This window comes from Lissotriton vulgaris, chromosome 2_1 (assembly GCF_964263255.1).
Source record: "Lissotriton vulgaris chromosome 2_1, aLisVul1.2, whole genome shotgun sequence".
Lineage (NCBI taxonomy): Eukaryota > Metazoa > Chordata > Amphibia > Caudata > Salamandridae > Lissotriton > Lissotriton vulgaris.
In genome coordinates, this window is record NC_141687.1 from 626,677,707 (window position 1) to 626,703,395 (window position 25,689).

Consider the following 25,689-nt stretch of genomic DNA (forward strand, 5'->3'; position numbering starts at 1 on the left):
CGTTTTGGTCCACTATATAAAGAGCCAGCTTCCTACAAAGACTGTATTCTACTGACTTTATTGGGTACACAACTGTACTGGCTTTTCTTAATGTTATCCAGTTGCTGGTGGGCAATACTCTGTTAAGCTATTCTCCAATGTGACATATGCCAGAATTAACTCACTGAATGAAGGGAGATTGAATCCAAGAAACCTAGTTGGTGCAAGTCCGACAGACTGCAGTGAACATTAAGCACCCTATGTGGTCACATGTTTAGACTTTCCCTCCACCTTGAGGCCACTTTAAAGCACTAGAGAAGAACAGAAGAGGGAAGGAAAGAGACAGGAATAGAAGAGAGAGTGGGGATTTGTGGACATCATGCTGACCTGAGGCTACTTCCAAATACGGAGTACTATTTATTCCTTACATTGGCGTCTTTGTAAGGTGCAAGCCATAAACCACCCTCTCTTCAAAAACAGCCATAATTATGACACAATTTCAAGGGAAGGAAATGCTACTTACCAGTATGCATCTGTTCTTGGCATGTAGAGCTGCAGAGTTACACACTGTGCATAGATCGCCACCTAGTGTTGGGCCCGGATGTTTGCAGTTTGTTTTTGTCCTGAAAAGTTCTTTGGAAGTCACGAGATAGGTGACTCCTACTTTGGACGACATTGCGCATGGGCATCAGCTCCATCCTCAGATTGTTTTTTGCCATTAAGGAAATGATGGAGCTTTGCAAGAGAAAGAAGGATGTCCATGTAAGCTGTATCTAATTAAGATAATACTGGAACAGACAAGGGTAGCCGGGTGGTCATGTGTAACTCTGCAGCTCTACATGCCAAGAACAGATGCATACTGGTAAGTAGCATTTTCCGTTCGAGGCATATGAGCTGCAAATTACACACTGTGCATCGATTGTATAGCAGTACCCACTCTTAGCGGCGACCACTCCTATCTGTTGCAGTAGTTTGAAATAGTGTTTTAAGAAAAGCCTGGCCCACATTAGCTTGTTTAGTTTGCACATCTACACAATAGTGTTTTGTGAATGTGTGCGGTGTAGACCATGTAGCTGCTCTGCAGATGTCATCTAAGGGAATGTTCCCTAAAAATGCCATTGAAGCCCCTATATTCCTTGTAGAGTGGGCTTTAAGAGGAACAGATAATGTATGTTTAGCTTTGTGGTAGCCAATCTGTTTGCATTTGTAAATCCATCTAGCTAACCCAGATTTTGATATGGGGTTGCCCTTGTGTGGTGGTGAGAAAGACACAAAAAGTTGTTTGGTCTTACGAAAGGGTTGTGTTCTCTCGATGCAGTATAATAATACTCTTTGGACATCTAGGGTATGAAGAGCTCTTTCTGCTACTGTCTGTGGCTGCGAGAAGAAAACGGGCAGTTCCACAGATTGATTGAGGTGGAAGGGAGAAATGACTTTGGGAAGAAATTTTGGATTGGTACGGAGAACAACCTTATTGTGATGCATTTGCAAGAAAGGTTCTTGAATGGTTAGAGCTTGCAATTCACTAACTCTCCGTAACGAAGTAATATCCACTAGGAACGCAACCTTCCATGTTAAAAACTGTAGTTCACATTTATGTACCGGTTCGAAGGGAGGTCCCATCAGTCGCGTGGGAACGATGTTCAAATTCCACACTGGTAAAGGTAGTACTCTGGGAGGAATTATTCTTTTTAGGCCTTCCATGAAAGCTTTAATAGCAGGCACTCTGAACAGAGATAGATGCTGTCTGTTTTGAAGATATGCTGCTATGGCACCAAAATGCAGTCTAATAGATGTGTAGGCTAAGTTACATCTTTGGAGGTGTAGTAAGTATCCTATGATGTGTTGAATAGACACGTCTAGGGGATTAATGTTGTTGTGACAATATATTACAAAGCGTTTCCACTTAGCTGCATAGCATGCTGTAGTGGTTGGACGTCCAGCTTCTTTTTTAACGTTCATGCAGTCTGTAGGAAGGTTAAGATATCCGAATTCTAGGATTTCAGGAGCCAGATCGCAAGGTTGAGCTGAGCTGGGTCTGGTGCCTGATCTCTCCACGCTGTGTTAAAAGGCGTGGAGATAGGTATCGTTTTTGATGTGGTACTACAGACAGTTGTAGCAGCGTGGTGTACCACGGCTGTCTGGCCCACGTTGGAGCAACTAGGATGAAGGTTAGAGAACGCTGCTGTAATTTGCGTACTACTAGTGGCATGAGTGGTAGAAGTGGAAAAGCACACGCAAATCTGCCTGGCCAGTTCATCAATATCTCATTGCCTTTGGACAGTGGGTGTGGATATCTGGCGGCGAAGTTTGGGCATTTGGAGTTTTCGTGGGTGGCGAAGAGGTCTATCTGAGGTGGTCCCCACATTTGAAAGAATGCTTGAAGAACTTGCGGATGAAGTTCCCATTCGTGGGTCTGTTGTGTCTGACGACTTAACAGATCTGCTATGGTATTTTGTACTCCTGGAACATGCTGGGCTAAGAGGAATATGTTTTGAAGTATAGCCCACCGCCATATGTTCTGTGCTAGTTGAGAGAGTTGCAGGGAGAGTGTTCCGCCCTGTTTCTGTATGTAATACATGGCTGTCATGTTGTCCGTGCAGAATAACACAGCTTTGTTTGATACTTGCTTTTGAAAAGCTTTTAGTGCTAGCAATATGGCTAGTAACTCCAGGTGAATGATATGGAGTAACTTTTGTTGTGGTGTCCACCTGCCTTGCATGGTGTGTTGCAATTGGTGGGCTCCCCATCCGGAGAGCGATGAGTCTGCTGTCAAGACTATTTGAGGAACTGGCTCTGGGAACGGTCGCCCTTTGGAAAGGTTTTCAGTGTTCCACCACTGCAGAGAGTGATGAGTCCGACCGTCTACCAACACTATGTCTGTTAATTGACCATGAGCCTGGTTCCATTGAAGTGATAAGCACCCTTGGAGAGGACGCATTTGAAGTCTTGCATGGGGCACTATGAAAATGCGAGAGGCCATCATCCCTATGAGCTGCATGAACACTCGTGCTGGCAGGGAGTGTTGTGGCTGAAACTTTGTGAGAAGAGCTTGCATGCTGGCTATCCTTACTGGAGTGGGATAAGCTAGCGCTGTCGAGGTGTTTATCGTGGCACCGAGGTACTGTTGTACTTTGGATGGTTGCAGATGGGACTTGGTGTGGTTTATTGTGAACCCCAAGTTGTGAAGCAGTTGGATAGTGGCATGAGTGTATTCTACACACTGGTTGTATGAGCTGGCTTTTATGAGCCAGTCGTTGAGGTATGGGAAGACGTGGATGTGCTGCCTTCGTAAATGTGCTGTAACTACTGCTAGGCACTTGTTGAATACTCTTGGTGCGGTTGTGACTCCGAATGGGCGTACTTTGAATTGATAGTGCTGCCCGTATTACAAATCTGAGATACTTCCTGTGACCTTTGGGAATGGGAATGTGGAAGTATGCGTCCTTGAAATCTAGAGTAGCCAGGAAGTCGTTTTGTAACAGAAGAGGAAGGACTTGTTGGAGTGTGACCATGTGAAAATGGTTTGACTGTATGTATATGTTTAGAGGTCTGAGGTCTAGAATAGGCCTTAGAGAGCCTTCCTTCTTTGGGATAAGAAAGTATAGGGAGTAGACTCCCTTGTTTTGTTGGTGCAGAGGGACTGGTTCTATTGCGCTTTTTTCTAGCAGAGATATTACTTCTTGCTTTAGCAGTGATAGATGCTCTTGTGACATTGAATGCTGTTTGGGTGGTATGTTTGGGGGGGTAGATGTTAGTTCTAGACAGTAACTTGATTGAATAATTTGTCGCACCCACCTGTCTGATGTGATGTTGGTCCAGGCAGGAAGGAATTGTTGTAGTCTTCCCCCCACAGGAGTGGAATGGTGGGGGGGGAGGGAAGTGGAGGAAAGTTGTTGGGCAGGGGTGGAGGCAGAGCGGGAGTTGTTGGTTTTGCCTCTGCCTTTGTTATTGTTACCCCTATAACCTCCTCTTTGGTAGCCCTTAGTGAATGTAGATTGGCTAGGGGCCTTATAGGAATTGGAGGGGCTGTCGGAGGAGTAGCCTCTTGTATTGCCTCTATATGATGAGCGACGAAAAGAACGTCTGGGAGCTTGCAATTGCAAGGCTCCCATAGATTTAGCTGTGTCGGTGTCTTTTTTCATTTTCTCTAAAGATACATCGACATTAGGGCCAGATAGGTGTTTCTCATCAAATGGCTGATTGAGGATGGAATTTTGTACTTCAGGTTTGAAACGTATGCCTAGGCAAAAAGACACTGGTATTAATTGCCCTTGAGGCAGTATCTGCGGCATCTAGGGCACAACGAATGGAAGTGTTGGTGATATTTTTACCGTCCTGTATAAGTTCATTGGCCCTGTTTTTATATTTATCTGGAAGATGCTGCATTATGGATTGTAGTTCATCATAATGTGCCCTGTCATATCTTGCCAATAGCGCTTGAGTATTGGCAATGCGCCATATGTTAGCTGCCTGTGACGTATGCGCTTACCGGAGGCGTCAATGAATTTAGATTCCTTATCTGGTGGTGAGGCCTCACCTGATGTTTGTGAATTAACACATTTACATGCATTAGATACTACTAAGTAATCTAGCTGTGCTGGACCTCTAATGTAAACTGGATCTGTAGGAGCAGCTTTGTATTTCTTCTCAACGTAAAGGATGAGGACTCGAACCCTGACAGGATCTTTAAATACCACTGTTGCCTGCTTAATGACTCCTTTAAGCATTGGCAAAATGGCAGTGGACCTTTGTGTAGTGTCGAAAGTGTCCAATAAGAAATCTTCCTCCACAGTATCTGGGTGCAAATCAACCCCATGGTATTGGGCAGCTCTCTGGACTAATAGGTTAAAACCTATAGTGTCCTCTGGTGGGGAAGGCCTGGAAGGATATAGGGACTTGAGGGACTTAAGGCACATCAGGGGTGTTATAATCATCCCATAGATTAGGTGACTGAGGGGGACTGTTGGCCCCTACTGGGTTATGTGCACCCCCATCTGTGTCATCAGAGTCTGTATCTACATTATCATCTGGATCAGTGGATGGTGTAGGCGAATGATGTGGTGGAGGACTTTTAGGAGGAGGAATAGTATGGGGAGGTGGTGGAGAAGGGACCCTTAATGGAGAGGTTGCAATGCCTCTTCTTCTTTGGAGGAGGAGGAGTTGCAGGCCCCTCTAGTGGTCTTTTCTTGGAACTAAGAGTTAGCTGGCCAGTCTTAGGGTCCTTTACAAGAGTCTTTTGAGTAAGATCTGGTGTAAAAAGCTCTTCTGTGGAGGGCAGATCCTTCAGTGTATGAAGCTTTTGGGTCCGGAGGTTTTTTCGGCACCGACTCGGTAGCTGGTCTAGGGTCTTTCAGCTTAGAAATGTGACTTTTTGAAATATCTTTAACTGGAACGTGTTTTTTCGGTTACAGTTGTTTTTCCGGCTCCGAAGCATGTGAGTCGGGACCTTTAGGCAGTTTTTTAATTGGCCCGAGTGCAGTTTTGACGTCGATGAGCCGGTGCCAGTCTTCATCGCCGAGTGCTTGGGTGTTGAAGCAGCGATCGGCGTGGATGAGGAAGATGGCTTCTTCTTAGGTGTCGGTATGGGATTGATGCCGGAAACAGGCTGACTCGAGACCGAGCCGCCTGAAGGCTTAGTAGGGTTCTTTGCCGAGCCGAAGGCAGGCGTGGGAAGCAGTCTCTCTGTGTGCACCCGGGCCCGAAGGTGAGGGTGTGACCGAAGCCTTTTTAGAGGGTGTTGAGGAAGGGTCGGGGTCGACATTCTTACTTACGACCAGTTGAGCTGGAGTGATGTCCTCGACATCTGAGTCTTCGGCATCAAAGCGGCTGGCACTTTCTTCGGCCCGCTGGTGTTCTGGCACGTCGCCGCCCTCTTGAAAGATGTAGTACGGGATCGAAGCTGACGAGCGAGCCATTGTTCTTTGAGCTCGTTGGTCCCGAATCGTCTTCTTGGAGCGGAAGGAGGCACAAGCGGAACAGTCTTTGGCCTCGTGCTCCGGTGAGAGGCAAAGCTTCCTCACCTCATGTAGATCGGTGTGGGGAAACTTCGACCCACATTGAGGACACTTCTTGAATGGCGTCCTTTCCATGAGCCAGAGAGTAAGGCCCAGGTAGGCCCGAAGGCCTTCGTCGACGACCCGAATCAAGGACTTCAAAGTGGTGAAGAATCGCGTGGATGGGAAGCGCGATCAAAACAATACCGGCGAACTGGGTGAGGATTGCGCGCCGCAGGAAAGTCGATTCCAAACCGGAGCGTAGGAAACACATCCGAGCCCGATGGCGAAAAAAAACAACCTGAGGATGTAGCCGACGCCCATGCGCAATGTGGTCCAAAGGAGGACTCACCTATCTTGTGACTTCCAAAGAACTTTTCAGGACAAAAACAAACTGCAAACATCCGGGCCCAACACAAGGTGGCGATCTATGCACAGTGTGAAATCTGCAACTCATATGCCTCAAACGCATTTTTTCTGCCTAGGAATGGATCAAAGGCTAACTTGGAGCTCTGATGTGTAATGAAACGATAGTGAGTTAGATTTAGAGTCCCAAATTGTTCTCTATCCCTCTTTACAAAATACCTTCTTTGGATCTTTCCATATTTCTTTCACTCAACCATTTCTAAACTTCAATGCAAAGATCACTATCACTTTTAGGCTAAACTGACCTTTCATATAGGGCCACCAGATTATTCCACTTCACCAGCACACTAACTTTAAGTCCTGGCCTTTCACTTAACAAATCAGTGCATATAAGGAGTTACAGTCTTGGTTTAATTCAATTAAACCAATTGGATTAACATATCAGAGAACAATCATTTGTGACAGAAAAGCCTACGAATGGAGAAGTGGCAATCCTTTGGTATAGAGTCATCTGGCAAACCTACTCTCAGAGTTATCCCCTGGGTTAAGAACAATCCACCACCCACTTGAGGAACCATGTTATAATTTCTCATCAATGTGACTTCCCCAGCATCTTAGTAACAGCAACCTCCCCCCTAATATTTCTAGGCCCTCATCTTCTGTGGCTTCATATCCTTATCTGAGAGCCGGAAGCAGGGGTGCACTTACCCAGCATCTGCTTCTGTTCCTGTGGGGGAGCAGCAGCCAACATGGAAGCAGTGAGGGGCTCCTGGCCCTGGACATGGACTGCAGACTGGGGGGTCTGTGTAATCAGAGACAGAGATGGGTTTATGTTTTTTACAATAAAATTCACATGCATTTATCGGACATGCATTCCCATCTAATCTACTCAGTATGGATAATAGGCCTCCCCATCTGAGACACCTAGTTAAGAGGAGAAGCTCCACCATGCCACTCACTCTGTTGCGGACAAACCCCTTTACCTTACCATCTCTCCAAAGAGGGCTGCCCCCAACTGCATACACTCTATATAGGGAATAGATCTCCAACTTCTCACCCACTCCGTACAGAAGGCAATCACACTGTAAATAGCACCCACCCTCCCATTTCACTCTGTCTATTCAGAGAGCAAGGCAATCTCTCAACCAGACTCCAAAGAGAATACACTCTACAATTCCACCATGTATGTTCAGAGGGTAAGCACACATGCTTCTAAACACCCAGTATCTAGATAATAGGCCTCTCTCTCCCCATCCTTCAAGTATGTCTCCATCCAGCCCATACCCTTTACTAACTCATCGTCCACCTCAGTTCTATATATCTCAACTTCATGGTCATCTTCTTTTCCTCTCATCCTCCCCTTTTCACCCCTTATCACCTGCCCTTTGTACCCCACTTCCTCTGACGTAGTCAAAGGAAAACAGATAATGAGATTCTTACCCGCAGAGGCTGAATGGCTGGGTGTGGGCCACGGATATTGGATGCAAATTTATAGGGTGCAACAGGCCTTGTGGGTGGGACTCCCACTGTAGAGCGGGGAATCAATGCAGGAGGAGCAGTGGCAAGTCCTGTAAACAAAAGATTGAGAATAACATGTTAAACTAGTGGGTACTAAACAAAAAGCTTACCTGTGAAACTGTATTAGTAGCAAGCTTCCAAACTATTAATAACTATTTCCTTGGGAACCTAGTGGCCTCCGTTTCCTTCAGTTTTATGCATAAGACATACAATATCACTGAATATTAACGGAGCAAAAGTGCGTTTTGGATTATGTTACCCTTTAAGCATATGTTCGTGGCATTTAGTGCTGCAGATTCACATGCTGTGCATACTCCTACCATCTAGTGTAGTGTCCGGAGTTATGCAAGCTGTTTTTCTTCAAGCTCGTCACTCCTTCTCTCTCTGGTATTGTGCATGGGCATGAACTCCTTTGTTAGGATTGTTTTCCCGCAGGCGGGTGAGAAAGGAGTGTAAGGAATGTGTAAGAAAAGTGATGGCCATGCTAAATTTTAGAGTATCACACAAGTATGTAATGTAACTACAACGGCCACAGGCATCCTGGGAGCCGAATGAATCTACAGCACTAGATGCCACAAATAGATGCTTACAGGGTAACATAATCCGTTCAATGGCATGTGTTGCTGTAGATCGACTGTGAAGCAATCCCTCTTAAGAAGCAGTGGCTAGGCTGTGGGACTCGCAGTAGTTTGAAAAAGCTATATAGCACTGCCTGACCTACACTAGCTTGTTGGCGTTCTAAAACATCCACACTGTAGTGTTTGGTAAATGTGTGTGGTGTAGACCATGTAGCGGACTTACAAATATCAGCTTTGGGAATATATTCTCTAGAAAGGCCAAACTGGCTCCCTTTTTACGATTGGAATGTGCTCTGGGAGTAACAAGTAAAGTTCTTTAGGCCCCAATGTAGCAAGTTGGAATACATTTGACAAGCCATCTTGCTATGCCTGATTTGGATATTGGGTTGCCTTTATGAGGTGGAGAAAAGGCTACAAAGGGTTGGTTTGTTTTCCTGAAAGTTTTAGTTCTATCAATGTACAACATGAGTGCTCTTTTCACATTTAGGGTATGAAGAGCCTTTTCTGCTACGGAATCAGGGTGAGAGAAAAAAATGGAAGCTCAATGGACTTGACTGAGGTCAAACTATGATACTATCTTAGGTAGAAATTTAGGACTAGTACAAAGAATCAGTTTATCTCTATGAATTTGGAAGAATGGGTCTTCAAAGATTAAAGCCTTGAATTCACTAACATTCCTAAGTTAGGTAATGGCAACTTAGACTGTCACCTTCTGTTAAAGAAAATTGAAGAGGGCATAAGTGAAGAGGCTCAAATGGGAACCCATGGTTCTGGTCAGAACAATGTTAAGGTTCCAAGAGGGTGCTGAAAGAACCAGAGGAGAAAGTACTCTTAATATCTTCCATGAATGCCTTAATGACTGGGATTGTGAATAGTGAGAGATGCGGTTTATTTTGGAGATAGGCAGCCATTGCAGCGAGCTGTAACCTAATGGAAGTCTAGGCTAAATTAGCCTTTTACAAATAAAGTTGGTAGCAGATAATGTCTTGCACTGTGGCTTGCATAGGATCAATGCTCTGGGGTTAGTAGTAGCAAACCAAACTTTTCCATTTTGCAGCATTACAAGCTCTAGTTGTGGGCCTGCAAGCTTATGAATCTTCATACATGTTTGTGGTAAGTTAAGATAGCCAGACTCTATGACCTCAGGAGCCAAACTGCTAGATTCAGAGTTGTGGGGTTGGGGTGCCTGATTTGTCCTGGATTCTGAGTGAGAAGGCCTGGCCTGTTAGGGAGCTTCTCATATGGAACTACTGAAAGATCTAGTAGGGCTGTGAACCAGGGCTGACGCAACCAATGTGTGCTACAAGGATCATGGTGAGAGATATTTGCCTGAGACTCCGAACGAGAAACAGAATGAGAGGGAGAGGTGGAAAAGCGTCAGCAAATATCCTTGACCTACTCATCCATAGCGCATTGCCCTTGGATATTGGTTGTGGGTACCTGGAGGTGAAGTATTTTGTGTTTTCGGCTGTGACAAAAAGGTTTATTTGAGGAAATCCCAACTTTTGGAAGGAGGACTTGTGGGTGGAGTTCCCATTTGTGGGTATGCTGCTGCATCCTGCTGAGCAGGTCTGCAAAATAGTTGGCGGTCCCCTGCAGATAGTCCGCCAAGAGATGAATATGGTGCTGAAGAGCTCAGTTCCATAAGGTCTGAGACAGTTGTGACAGTTGAGAAGATTGTGTCCAGCCCTGTTTTAGTAGATAAGACATACCTGTCAAATTGTCTGTCCGGACTAGAACAACCTTGTGAAATAGATGAGGAAGGAAAGCCTTTAGTGCTAGGAAGATCCTCTGAAGCCCCAAGTACTTGATGTGTAGGTATTGATGTTTGGCATCCCACTGACCTTGTACTGTGAGGCGTTGTAGATGGGCACCTCAGCCCGTATCCGATGCGTCTCTGGTGAGAGTGAGGTAAGGAACAGGGTCCCGAAAAGGCTGCCCCTTTAGCAGGTTGTTGGTGTTCCACCAATAGAGAGAACGGTGAGTGCAGTGGTTTATCAACACTAGATCTTCGAGGTGACCCTGTGATTGAGACCAGTGGTGAGCTAGATATTGCTACAGGGGACGCAGTGTAACTTGGCGTGGGGAATTGTCACAATGCAAGAGGCCATCATTCCTAGCAGATGCTTTACAGTCCGTACTGTTACAATTGTGCTTGGTTGGAGCTGAGGTAGAGTTAACGGAAAGTTCTGAACTCAAGCGGGATTGGGATAAGGCAAGCTAATCCTAACTGTGTGCTGAGGATTGGTCCTAAGTAAAGTTGAAATTGGAGAGTTTGAAGATGAGACTAGGGGACATTTATAGAAAACCCTACTCTATGAAGTAGATCCACTGTCAATTGAGTGTACTGTTGGCATTGTAGGTAGGTACTGGCTTTGATAAGCTAATCGTCAAGATATGAAAATACATGAACTTTTTGTCTACGCAGATGTTTTGCGACCACTGCCAAACATTCTGGGGAAACTCGAAGTGCCGTGGTCACCCCAAATAGAAGATCTTTGAATTGGCAATGTTTGCCTGCTAGGACAAATCTGAGGTAATTGCAGTGGGCAGGGTGTATTTGGTATATGGAAATAGGTGTGCTTTAGGTCCAGTGTTGTCATAAAGTCGCCCTAATGGAGAAGTGGAATTAACATACTGGTGAGTCACCATATGGAAATGTTCTGACTCCTGATCCTGGCTCTTGAAGTGGGACAGGTTAGATGAGCCTGTGATAAACTGTGAGTGCGAGTTGGGATGTTGGGTAGTGTGGTAATGAACACCAGGCAATAGCCATGTTGTATAATGCATTGTACCCATGAGGTGTGGTCAGGGGGAGGATTGGGTAGTCACTGCTTTGCAGTGGGTGTTTCTTTGCATGCGGAGGCACCACTGACCGTTCCCTTGTTGTTTCCGCCTCTGAAGACACCTCTAAAATAGCTCTTAGTGTAGGTAGACTGGCCTTGTTTTTATTGGGAAGAGGCAAAATCTGTAGTGGTGGATTATATGCACCCCCGTAGCCTGCACGACAAAAGGACCCACAGGAGTTGCTGTTTGTAACGCTCCCATTGTCTTAGCTGTATCAGTGTCTTTTTTCATTTTATCAAGGGTAGTGTGTACTTGTGGGCCAAAAAGGGGTTCCTAGTCAAAAGCCATATTTAGTACTGCCTGCTGGATCTCTGGTTTGTACCCAGAACGCCTAAGCCATAAATGTTGTCTACGAAGCACACTGGTATTACCACCCATAGCAGCTGTATCAGCTGCGTTCCTGTGCACAGCGGATGGAATTGTTGGTAATCGCCTGACCCTCTGACAATTTGTTGTCAGTCTTTTGCGGTGTTCCTCTGGGAACTTCTGTAAGATTTCCTCCATCTCATCCCAATGGGCTCTATCTTAGAGGGCCACAAGGACTTCTGAATTGGCAATGAGCCAATGATTAGCTGCCTGTGCTGCAATCCCTTTCCCAGCCGCATTATCTGCTTACTCTCCTCTTCAGGAGGTGGAGTATCTCCAGCATCCTGGCTGTTGCAGATATAGATCCTTTGGGGGTATTGGGATAACTGTTGTATGCAGGGTGGTAAAGATAATGGCCCTTGTAACTCCCCATCTTCTGTACTTAGTGACCCTGGAGGTGAAGCATCAAGTGGGTCAAGTGGTGGAGATGATGGAGGTGTTGGGGGAGGAGGTGATGGAGGAAGACAAGGACGCTGGTGTATAGGACCGGTGGCTTCATCTTTCATCTTCTTTTTTTGAGGAACAGGACTGTCTAATACCTCTTGGAAGGACAGCTTCCTTTTTGGTGTTAGAGAAGCAAGTATCCACCCAATACCTTCTTGGATTTTAATTTTCCTTTGCCGTAGGTTCATTTTTTTTAGAATGGGCTCGACCAGAGACATGGAAGCTGTAGGAAGCTGGTTCTTTATTTTGTAAAAAAATGGAATTTTGTTGTAGTACCCCCATCTTTTTGCCTGGTATGTGATGCAACTTTGACTGAAGTGTACTGGATTCCTGCTAACCAGGGCCACAGTACCAGTGTTATTTTCCCAAAAATGTTCAATGATTTCCCCCAATTGGCAATACTTTTAGCATCCTCCATAAGTCCCTAGTAAAAGGTACCCCTGGTACCTAGGGCCTGAGGTACTAAAGAGGGTCTCTAAGGGCTGCAGCACGAATTGTGCCACCTTAAGGGACCTCTCACCAAGCACTGGCAAGACTGCCATTGCAGACTTCATGTCTTGGTGGGGACAAAGGGGAAACATCCCTGTGTGCCATGTCCCTAACACTGTATGTGATATTTGTAAGTCACCCCAAAAGCAGGCCTAACAACCTTAAGACAGGGTGCTGAATATTACATGAGAGGCCACACCTGAACGCGCAGATATGCCCCTGTGCTGGTCAGTACTATTACTTCCAATATAAGTGACCAAGGAAGCGATTTTAGAACATGTGCTTGACATGTGCTGGACATAGGTGAAAACGAATTCCACAGCAACATGATGACTTCACAGAAAATAAGGATGTTTGGTATCAAACATCTCATATTGGTAAACCTACACTGATGCCAATGGTGGATATACCAATACATGCACAGAGAGGGCGCACCTAACGGCCTACCAGCTCTCATGAGAAGAGGCCCTCACTTGGGAGGTCAGAAATCTGCCTCGGGAGGTAGGCTGACAGAGAACAGTCAGCCAACAAACCAGAGGCAGGTAGGTTTTCAGGGAGGACCTCAAAAGTGCCCTCTGTGTGCACGTACTCTCATATTCAACACTGGAATCAGGGTGGGTTTGTGAATACGAGATGCTTGATACCAAACATCACTATTAGTAAAGCCATCATGTAGCTCTGGGAACTGGTTTTCACCAGTGTCCAGCACATGGGTTAAAATGGTTTCTCTGATCACTGTACTGGCAGCAATGGAACAGACCAGCACAGGGCATATCTGCCCATGCGGATATGTCCTCACAAGTGATATAAGGCACCCTGCCTTAGGGCTGTAAGGGGTGACTTACAAATATTACATGCAGTGATAGGGGACATGGCACATGGGTAGAATTATACATGTGTGTATGTGTATGTATATATATAATCTGAAGCCCACTGGAGGGCAAAAAAACATTTTACAATAGCCAGCAAACAGTCGAAGGTGCAGCAAGAACTACAAATCCCAAGAGGTAACACCAGGGTCAATAAAAGATGATGCAAATCAACGCACGTGTAAGCTGCAGAGACCCGTGACTGTTTGGCTTCCCTCAGAGGAAACAGCAGGAGCTGTGAAACGCGTAAGGGATAAAAGACAAAATATAGGGCTGTGAAAGCCTTTTTGGAAATTAAAGAGTTTGGATGAACTTCCAATGTGGAGTGGCGTCTTCGTGCACAGGGCAACCTTTGTTGATATACATACACGGCAGCCTGGCCGTGGAGGATGCACCGCCTAAAGAAAAGGTCTGCAGGTTTTCAAATCACTTGAAGTCCTAACAGCAGCACCAAGGATTTTCAAAATGCAAATCGGGTTCATAATCTGAAGCCCACTGGAGGGCAAAAAAACATTTTACAATAGCCAGCAAACAGTCGAAGGTGCAGCAAGAACTACAAATCCCAAGAGGTAACACCAGGGTCAATAAAAGATGATGCAAATCAACGCACGTGTAAGCTGCAGAGACCCGTGACTGTTTGGCTTCCCTCAGAGGAAACAGCAGGAGCTGTGAAACGCGTAAGGGATAAAAGACAAAATATAGGGTTGTGAAAGCCCTTTTGGAAATTAAAGAGTTTGGATGAACTTTCCAATGTGGAGTGGCGTCTTCGTGCACAGGGCAACCTTTGTTGATATACATACACGGCAGCCTGGCCGTGGAGGATGCACCGCCTAAAGAAAAGGTCTGCAGGTTTTCAAATCACTTGAAGTCCTAACAGCAGCACAAAGGATTTTCAAAATGCAAATCGGGTTCATAATCTGAAGCCCACTGGAGGGCAAAAAAACATTTTACAATAGCCAGCAAACAGTCGAAGATGCAGCAAGAACTACAAATCCCAAGAGGTAACACCAGGGTCAATAAAAGATGATGCAAATCAACGCACGTGTAAGCTGCAGAGACCCGTGACTGTTTGGCTTCCCTCAGAGGAAACAGCAGGAGCTGTGAAACGCGTAAGGGATAAAAGACAAAATATAGGGTCGTGAAAGCCTTTTTGGAAATTAAAGAGTTTGGATGAACTTTCCAATGTGGAGTGGCGTCTTCGTGCACAGGGCAACCTTTGTTGATATACATACACGGCAGCCTGGCCGTGGAGGATGCACCGCCTAAAGAAAAGGTCTGCAGGTTTTCAAATCACTTGAAGTCCTAACAGCAGCACAAAGGATTTTCAAAATGCAAATCGGGTTCATAATCTGAAGCCCACTGGAGGGCAAAAAAACATTTTACAATAGCCAGCAAACAGTCGAAGGTGCAGCAAGAACTACAAATCCCAAGAGGTAACACCAGGGTCAATAAAAGATGATGCAAATCAACGCACGTGTAAGCTGCAGAGACCCGTGACTGTTTGGCTTCCCTCAGAGGAAACAGCAGGAGCTGTGAAACGCGTAAGGGATAAAAGACAAAATATAGGGTTGTGAAAGCCTTTTTGGAAATTAAAGAGTTTGGATGAACTTTCCAATGTGGAGTGGCGTCTTCGTGCACAGGGCAACCTTTGTTGATATACATACACGGCAGCCTGGCCGTGGAGGATGCACCGCCTAAAGAAAAGGTCTGCAGGTTTTCAAATCACTTGAAGTCCTAACAGCAGCACAAAGGATTTTCAAAATGCAAATCGGGTTCATAATCTGAAGCCCACTGGAGGGCAAAAAAACATTTTACAATAGCCAGCAAACAGTCGAAGGTGCAGCAAGAACTACAAATCCCAAGAGGTAACACCAGGGTCAATAAAAGATGATGCAAATCAACGCACGTGTAAGCTGCAGAGACCCGTGACTGTTTGGCTTCCCTCAGAGGAAACAGCAGGAGCTGTGAAACGCGTAAGGGATAAAAGACAAAATATAGGGTTGTGAAAGCCTTTTTGGAAATTAAAGAGTTTGGATGAACTTTCCAATGTGGAGTGGCGTCTTCGTGCACAGGGCAACCTTTGTTGATATACATACACGGCAGCCTGGCCGTGGAGGATGCACCGCCTAAAGAAAAGGTCTGCAGGTTTTCAAATCACTTGAAGTCCTAACAGCAGCACAAAGGATTTTCAAAATGCAAATCGGGTTCATAATCTGAAGCCCACTGGAGGGCAAAAAAACAGTTTACAATAGCCAGCAAACAGTCGAAGGTGCAGCAAGAACTACAAATCCCAAGAGGTAACACCAGGGTCAATAAAAGATGATGCAAATCAACGCACGTGTAAGCTGCAGAGACCCGTGACTGTTTGGCTTCCCTCAGAGGAAACAGCAGGAGCTGTGAAACGCGTAAGGGATAAAAGACAAAATATAGGGTTGTGAAAGCCCTTTTGGAAATTAAAGAGTTTGGATGAACTTTCCAATGTGGAGTGGCGTCTTCGTGCACAGGGCAACCTTTGTTGATATACATACACGGCAGCCTGGCCGTGGAGGATGCACCGCCTAAAGAAAAGGTCTGCAGGTTTTCAAATCACTTGAAGTCCTAACAGCAGCACAAAGGATTTTCAAAATGCAAATCGGGTTCATAATCTGAAGCCCACTGGAGGGCAAAAAAACATTTTACAATAGCCAGCAAACAGTCGAAGATGCAGCAAGAACTACAAATCCCAAGAGGTAACACCAGGGTCAATAAAAGATGATGCAAATCAACGCACGTGTAAGCTGCAGAGACCCGTGACTGTTTGGCTTCCCTCAGAGGAAACAGCAGGAGCTGTGAAACGCGTAAGGGATAAAAGACAAAATATAGGGTTGTGAAAGCCTTTTTGGAAATTAAAGAGTTTGGATGAACTTTCCAATGTGGAGTGGCGTCTTCGTGCACAGGGCAACCTTTGTTGATATACATACACGGCAGCCTGGCCGTGGAGGATGCACCGCCTAAAGAAAAGGTCTGCAGGTTTTCAAATCACTTGAAGTCCTAACAGCAGCACAAAGGATTTTCAAAATGCAAATCGGGTTCATAATCTGAAGCCCACTGGAGGGCAAAAAAACATTTTACAATAGCCAGCAAACAGTCGAAGGTGCAGCAAGAACTACAAATCCCAAGAGGTAACACCAGGGTCAATAAAAGATGATGCAAATCAACGCACGTGTAAGCTGCAGAGACCCGTGACTGTTTGGCTTCCCTCAGAGGAAACAGCAGGAGCTGTGAAACGCGTAAGGGATAAAAGACAAAATATAGGGTTGTGAAAGCCTTTTTGGAAATTAAAGAGTTTGGATGAACTTTCCAATGTGGAGTGGCGTCTTCGTGCACAGGGCAACCTTTGTTGATATACATACACGGCAGCCTGGCCGTGGAGGATGCACCGCCTAAAGAAAAGGTCTGCAGGTTTTCAAATCACTTGAAGTCCTAACAGCAGCACAAAGGATTTTCAAAATGCAAATCGGGTTCATAATCTGAAGCCCACTGGAGGGCAAAAAATCATTTTACAATAGCCAGCAAACAGTCGAAGGTGCAGCAAGAACTACAAATCCCAAGAGGTAACACCAGGGTCAATAAAAGATGATGCAAATCAACGCACGTGTAAGCTGCAGAGACCCGTGACTGTTTGGCTTCCCTCAGAGGAAACAGCAGGAGCTGTGAAACGCGTAAGGGATAAAAGACAAAATATAGGGTTGTGAAAGCCTTTTGGAAATTAAAGAGTTTGGATGAACTTTCCAATGTGGAGTGGCGTCTTCGTGCACAGGGCAACCTTTGTTGATATACATACACGGCAGCCTGGCCGTGGAGGATGCACCGCCTAAAGAAAAGGTCTGCAGGTTTTCAAATCACTTGAAGTCCTAACAGCAGCACAAAGGATTTTCAAAATGCAAATCGGGTTCATAATCTGAAGCCCACTGGAGGGCAAAAAAACATTTTACAATAGCCAGCAAACAGTCGAAGGTGCAGCAAGAACTACAAATCCCAAGAGGTAACACCAGGGTCAATAAAAGATGATGCAAATCAACGCACGTGTAAGCTGCAGAGACCTGGGACTGTTTGGCTTCCCTCAGAGGAAACAGCAGGAGCTGTGAAACGCGTAAGGGATAAAAGACAAAATATAGGGTTGTGAAAGCCTTTTTGGAAATTAAAGAGTTTGGATGAACTTTCCAATGTGGAGTGGCGTCTTCGTGCACAGGGAAACCTTTGTTGATATACATACACGGCAGCCTGGCCGTGGAGGATGCACCGCCTAAAGAAAAGGTCTGCAGGTTTTCAAATCACTTGAAGTCCTAACAGCAGCACAAAGGATTTTCAAAATGCAAATCGGGTTCATAATCTGAAGCCCACTGGAGGGCAAAAAAACATTTTACAATAGCCAGCAAACAGTCGAAGGTGCAGCAAGAACTACAAATCCCAAGAGGTAACACCAGGGTCAATAAAAGATGATGCAAATCAACGCACGTGTGAGCTGCAGAGACCCGTGACTGTTTGGCTTCCCTCAGAGGAAACAGCAGGAGCTGTGAAACGCGTAAGGGATAAAAGACAAAATATAGGGTTGTGAAAGCCTTTTTGGAAATTAAAGAGTTTGGATGAACTTTCCAATGTGGAGTGGCGTCTTCGTGCACAGGGCAACCTTTGTTGATATATATATATATATGGGCTGCAGAAGGTCGATTTGGAATCACCAGTGTCTCGGCGATCACACACAGAAAGACCAACGAATCCCAAATGATGGCAAAAAGTAGTTTATTTCCAAGAGAGGTACAGCAGTGTGGCAGACGACGCGTTTCGGGCAGTTGTGTGTATGTATATGTGTATATATATATAACCAGTGAGGTTTGATTAAAGATCTCCTTGACTGCAGCCTTTGGGTCCGTGTCTTCGTTTTTCCACGACAGGAATGTGGTTATTGAAGATTACTCGGTTTATATATATATATATATATATATATATATATATATATATATATATATATATATATATATATATATATATATATATATATATATATATATATATTCACTTCAAAAACCATAGGTTTCAGGCCTTATATAGTTAGGAATTATCATTTAAAAAACCATTGAAATTGCTCCTATATAGTTAGTTGTACTAACTATATTTCGCGCACCCGCAATCCACTGCTGATGATGTCACATATTACATCATTCATGACATGGTCAGTGACATCACTGATGACATCACTGCTGACATCTCAAATGACATCACTGATGACATCACTGATGAGATCTCATTTGAGGGGGTGTCTCTACCCTGCCCCCTTTACGTGTTTTCCACTCTTGTTTTGGGCTCTCTTGTGCCTCAGTTCTCCTGAAAAACAAGATGGTGGCCAAGACTTCCTGGTTTGGACAGTTTGGAATGTTGACAGTCGACTGCCAGCCAATCAGAAACTCGCTCGCAAGGGTACGTGCATGTACGCGTATGGTGCGCGTACGGTGAGCGCATATAGATATATAATTTGCTCAAATTCAATTTTCTCAACAACTACTGGAGGGATTTTCACCAAATATAGAAAAGGCACTACTACATACCTGTCCCTACCATTTTGGCAAGTTTGGTGTAATTCCGTTCAGCCGTTCGGGCTGTAGCCGTGTCTAAAGGTCCCATAGAAAATGCCATTTGAAAAATTTCAAATTCAATTTTCTCAAGAACTACTAGAGGGATTTACACCAAACATACAAAAGGAACTGCTGCATACCAGTCCCTACCATTTTGCCAAATCTTGTGTAATTCCGTTCAGCCGTTCGAGCTGTAGCCTTGTCAGAATGTCCCTATGGAAATTAACATGGGGAAAACACGTTTTGGGACCCCCCTTTTTTCTCGGCCCCTGCTTGATGATTCCCCCCCGAAACTTTCAGGGAAGGAGCGGAGCGAGGCAAATTTAAGGAAAATTACAGGCAGATCCCTCAATCGGCGCCAAAGTTATTCCCAATAGAATGTTCGGAATTTCCTATGGTAACTAAGTCCTAAATATATATATATATATATATATATATATATATATATATATATATATATATATATATATATGTGTATATATATATATATATATCACCTCCAATTTGGTTCGAAATTCAGGAATTTGCAGCACTCACGTAGGTGCGTTATCCTGCGGCTGAACCCACGCCGCTCCACATTCACCAACTTCCCCCAGCAAGGGGAAAAACGGGTCGCACACCCAATTGCAGTATTCAAATCTTCTTTATTTCTCTAGTTACAGGGCTAACAGCGCGTAAGATCTACGCGTTTCGGTGTCTCACCACCTTGCTCACGATCAACGGGTTGCCCCACCCCGTGTGAATTTGAATGTTTTTTTCTCACGGTTACTTCCTGTCACATGTTCACATTACAGGGATTATGGTCCTTGTAGTTCCTCATTAAGTTTATCGACAAAAGTAGAATGTTCATGCAAATATAATCTCATTAAACATTTGAGACTCATTTCTCTCTTTATATTTCATTTCCAGTCCGATCAGCTGTATTATTTTATTGATTGTTCCGCCTTCCAATAGGCTTAGTCCGATGTTGTTATTTTTATTCAAGCTTTAAACTTTCTTTGTTTGTATTTTCCTTTGTTTGCTGATCATATGTTCTTGTTTGCATGATAGTCTCTTATGATTGTTTATAAGTGCACATATAATTCCTCTGACTGATTTAACCCATTCGGATGCAGCGTTCTCAGGTTTAATATGAATCTTGATTCTGTTTGCTTAAGTTTTCTCTCACGGTCCCCACCGCGTTCTCCGTTTGGAATTGTCTGTATGCCATAAAATTTCATTTTTTGCCAATCTCCTTGATGGAATTGTTCCATGTGTTTGGCTATAGCATTAGATCGGACCTTGTGTATTGTTGCCCTCATGTGTTGTAGGATTCTATTTTTTAATTCCACTGTTGTGCTTCCTATATACAACATTGGGCATGGACATTCCACTATATAGACTGTGAGTGGAGTTTTACAAGTGATACATTGTCTGATCTGCCACTTCTTTTTATTTGCCAATGTTATTTCTTTCATTGGTTTGGCTATTTGGCACATCTTGCATCCGTGGCATTTTACGAATCCTTTTGTTTTCAACCAATCATCTTGTCTCTTTTTTTTGGAAATGACTGTGAATTACGTGATCTTTCAGATTTCTTGTACGTCTGTATGTATACCCTGCCAGGGTTACCTCACAGGGGAATACCAGGACGGGTTCCCTAAGCAAGCGCGGAGATGCCCCAGGGTAAGTCATGCGCTATATAAGCTTCATACATTTACATTTACATTTACATAATAGGATGGTTGCCCATAATTTCTTTAACAGTGTTGTCCAATTGTAGCAATTTCCAATTTTTTCTTAGGATTTTTCCAATTTGGACACTTTCTTGAGAGAAGTCCGTGATCATACGGATTTTTCCTTTTTCTATGTCCTCATTTGGATTTTTTTCTCTTTAGACACTCCTCCCGTGTCTTGTTGTTTGCTCTTATAAAGCTTTTTCTGAACAATTTTACTGGATATTTTCTCCTCACAAATCTTTCCATCGTAGGTTTACTGTTTTTTCCCATTGTTCTTGTTCACTGAATATTCGACGGATCCTCAGAAATTCTCCATATGGTATACTGTTCAACAATGTTTTCTGGTGGAAGCTGGCACACGGGGTGGGGCAACCCGTTGATCGTGAGCAAGGTGGTGAGACACTGAAACGCGTAGATGTTATTTTTTTATTTTTTATTTATTTGAACTTTTACCGCGCACAGCTACCCGCAGTGGGTTTCCCGGCGCTAGGGATAGACTAGAGAAGAAGATGTCAGATAAAGCCAGCATATAGGTACCAACTACTTATGTGAACAACAGCGTTTTCAGTGCTCTGCGAAAGCGAAGAAGACTGGTCTCTAGTTTAAGAGCTGTGGGCAGGGCATTCCAATATTTGGGACCAAGATAGGAAAAGGATCGTCCCCCCATCCTTACCAGCTTAAATCTTGGTACAATGAAGTTCCCAATTTCCGAAGATCGTAAAGTGCGCTTGGGCCTGTAAGGTTGCACCAGCTTTTGTAAGTATGTAGGTGCAGTGCCTTGCTTGATTCTAAACATGTAGCACAATGTCTTAAACTTTATGCGACTAGAGACCTTAAGCCAATGGAGATCATGCAAGGCAGATGATGCCGAAGTTCTTCTAGGAACATTCTTCAAAAGTCGCGCGGCTGCATTTTGTACAACCTGCAGTACTTTAACAGTGGCTACGTCCGCACCCAAATAGAGTATATTGCCATAGTCCAGGCGAGATGTTATCAATGCCTGGACAACCGTTACACGCTGTTAGCCCAGTAACTAGAGAAATAAAGAAGATTTGAATACTGCAATTGGGTGTGTGACCCGTTTTTCCCTTGCTGGGGGATGTTGAGATATATATATATATATATATATATATATATATATATATATATATATATATATATATATATATATATATATATATATATATATATATATATATATATATATATATATATATATATATATATATATATATATATATATATATATATATATATATATATATATATATATATATATATATATATATATATATATATATATATATATATATATATATATATATATATATATATATATATATATATATATATATATATATATATATATATATATATATATATATATATATATATATATATATATATATATATATATATATATATAAAGATTCTGTTCCCAGTTCTGACCACAGAATTAACGGACCACCACACGATTCAGCAGAGTGTCACAGCGAACTTTTATTATCCATTCTGACAACAGTTCAGGTAGGCATGACGCGTTTCGGGCAAGGACTGCCCTTGATCACATAACGGAAATGCAGATTGTATCACCTTAAATAGCGCACACACTCATTTTTTTCTTTCAGTAATCACACCACGTGTTCTAGTGATAAGTCAACATAGAAAACAGACTTTTTCAGCGTGTTAAAGTGTCTTAAATGTGCACACGGAATTACAATTTTGCCCATATAAATATGAGTATAGCAGCATGATACATATTGCACAAAAAATAGAAATTCTTTCAAATGTGGTTCTGTTTGCAACCGAAAATATGACCGCTTAAATGCGTATTGGCGTGTACCCATATCAAGCCTTTGACATCATCCTTGAAACCGCAAAATACAACTATCGTATCTGTAAATAGTAATCCAATTAATGCTGCCAATTGCAATCAATAAATAACATATAAATATGTTAAAATAGTAGAAAAATATACCTCCGATAAAAAATAGTCAAAAGGTAATTTACATAAATGAATATTATGTTAAAATGATATTGCAAAAAATGGCAATTAATCTAATAACTGGATATAACGTAGCTGTTGTGTGGTCAAGTACATACATTGGCTCCTAAGAGTCGCACGCCTAAGGGTCCCGTTGCTGATAAAGAAAGAGTACTATTTATAAAGTGCATAGTGCTGACCTATTATGGTTAGGGTGGCATCTCTACCCTCAAACCACTGGTTGTCTAAAACCATAGATAACCAAATATGTGCAAAGTTGACTTTCCATTATATAAAGTGCTGAGTGAGGTAAGTGCAACCTAGATAGTATAAAAGGTTTAAAAACAAAGCGATACTCGGGAGAGATATACAATCATAGGTTCAGTAAACGTAGCTCAAAGAACATAGTAAATTTAGTTACATCTTGTGTTATAGTAATATAGACACCTGGAGATTTAATGAGACCAAAAGTGACAAGACCAAATGAATTGGTGGATCGGGTGCAGGAAAACTAATTATTATAGCAGGAAGGTATGCATATCCTCCCTGTCATTAAGGCCATTGGGATGCTTGGAATCGAGATTAAGAATATATCTCGTCTCCAACTGCCTTAAAGCTTTATCTCTGTCCCCACCACGCTTGGGTACCGGTGCCTGATCAATTACAAAGTAGGTGAGACAGTTGACGTCTTTGTTATGACTCACTTTGAAATGCCGGGCTACCGGATAAGCCGGGTCACTATGGATGATGGCACGTATGTGTTGTAGGATGCGCATATGTACAGGATTTTTTGTGCTGCCAACATAACGCAAGCCGCAGGTACATGTGAGAACATAAATAGCGTACTCAGTGCGGCAGTCGTATTTTCCTCTGATGCTTTGTGCTTTATTCTTAAAAGGGGTGTTATAAGTGGCAGTGTTGGCTCCAAAGTTACATGCCCTACATGTGGCACATTTACGAAATCCATTACTGGAGGGCATCCATGTTTTTATGCTGGTAGACCCAGTGGAAATCTCTTTGGATAGGAGATTCCCTAAGTTTCTAGACTTCCTAAACGTCACGCTGGGATGTTCAACTAGCGTGGCTTTCAGAATAGGGTCTGTAAGGACAATGGGCCAATTCTTTTTCATGATGTTCCGTATTTTGCGCTCCTGTTTGCTATATGTGGTGATTAGTCTTGGGGAACTGTTATCATCGGCTGCGCTGAGATCTAACTCTGTGGTGCTGGGCAGTAGGGTGGATCTGGGTCTCTCATTAGTTTTATTCATGGCTCTGTCGAGGATGTCCTCGCTATACCCTCTTGCTCGCATGCGATCTAAGCATGTACGGCTACAGATGTTAAATTGTTCCGGCGTGCTGCAAATGCGTTTAAGGCGCAGCAATTCACCATAGGGTATGCTGGCAATTAGGTGGCGTGAGTAATATATATATATATATACACACACACACATACACACATATATATATACACACACACACACACATATATATATATACACACACACACACACACACACACACACACATATATATATATATATATATATATATATAAATCCCAAAGTTGCCCTGAAGCAAGAATGCCCTCGCAGTGGAGTGCTTTTGAAAAAAGCTTTTATTTTCAGAACCGGCATATGTTATGTCCATGTGATTACCCATGTGACCCACGTGACACTCACAGGTGGGTCTGTATTTCGGCATGCTGGAACCTGTAGTTTAATGAATGCAAACAGATTTCCCCGAGTGGGTGCAGTTCGAGACAGTGTCTTTTCTTTCAAGATAAAATCCAAGTGGACTGGAATGAAACTGCCAGCTCCCTTTCATTCTTCTCCAGTGCGCCGCGAGATCCGATTTTCAGTGACCTCTTGGCCCCATATTTATCCATGGGGGGGCATCCTTCTCGGCCAGGCTGCCGAGTTTACATAAATCCCAAAGTTGCCCTGAAGCAAGAATGCCCTCGCAGTGGAGTGCTTTTGAAAAAAGCTTTTATTTTCAGAACCGGCAAATGCATTTCCAAAAACAAAGTTCCTAACGCGTTTCAGAGCCGGGGGGCTCCTTCATCAGAGGATGGCACTGCTTCTGGCTGAAACGTTCGCACAGGCGCCATTACCTGCATGCTTATGTTATGTCCATGTGATTACCCACGTGACCCACATGACACTCACAGGTGGGTCTGTATTTCGGCATGCTGGAACCTGTAGTTTAATGAATGCAAACAGATTTCCCCGAGTGGGTGCAGTTCGAGACAGTGTCTTTTCTTTCAAGATAAAATCCAAGTGGACTGGAATGAAACTGCCAGCTCCCTTTCATTCTTCTCCAGTGCGCCGCGAGATCCGATTTTCAGTGACCTCTTGGCCCCATATTTATCCATGGGGGGGCATCCTTCTCGGCCAGGCTGCCGAGTTTACATAAATCCCAAAGTTGCCCTGAAGCAAGAATGCCCTCGCAGTGGAGTGCTTTTGAAAAAAGCTTTTATTTTCAGAACCGGCAAATGCATTTCCAAAAACAAAGTTCCTAACGCGTTTCAGAGCCGGGGGGCTCCTTCATCAGAGGATGGCACTGCTTCTGGCTGACACGTTCGCACAGGCGCCATTACCTGCATGCTTATGTTATGTCCATGTGATTACCCACGTGACACTCACAGGTGGGTCTGTATTTCGGCATGCTGGAACCTGTAGTTTAATGAATGCAAACAGATTTCCCCGAGTGGGTGCAGTTCGAGACAGTGTCTTTTCTTTCAAGATAAAATCCAAGTGGACTGGAATGAAACTGCCAGCTCCCTTTCATTCTTCTCCGGTGCGCCGCGAGATCCGATTTTCAGTGACCTCTTGGCCCCATATTTATCCATGGGGGGGCATCCTTCTCGGCCAGGCTGCCGAGTTTACATAAATCCCAAAGTTGCCCTGAAGCAAGAATGCCCTCG

General features: G+C 43.7%; 1 protein-coding gene across 5 annotated transcripts in view; it reads right to left on the reverse strand.

Moving 5' to 3' along the window:
* PABPC4 (poly(A) binding protein cytoplasmic 4) overlaps positions 1 to 25,689 on the reverse strand; it is a 129,869-nt gene that overhangs the window by 10,128 nt on the left and 94,052 nt on the right. For all 5 annotated transcript variants that reach the window (XM_086955754.1, XM_086955753.1, XM_086955752.1 and 2 more), the window contains 2 exons: positions 7,782 to 7,909; positions 7,050 to 7,143 (listed from right to left, as the gene is read on the reverse strand). In XM_086955754.1, coding sequence (XP_086811880.1) covers positions 7,050 to 7,143; positions 7,782 to 7,909 — 222 coding nt within the window. The remainder of the gene's footprint in view (positions 1 to 7,049; positions 7,144 to 7,781; positions 7,910 to 25,689) is intronic.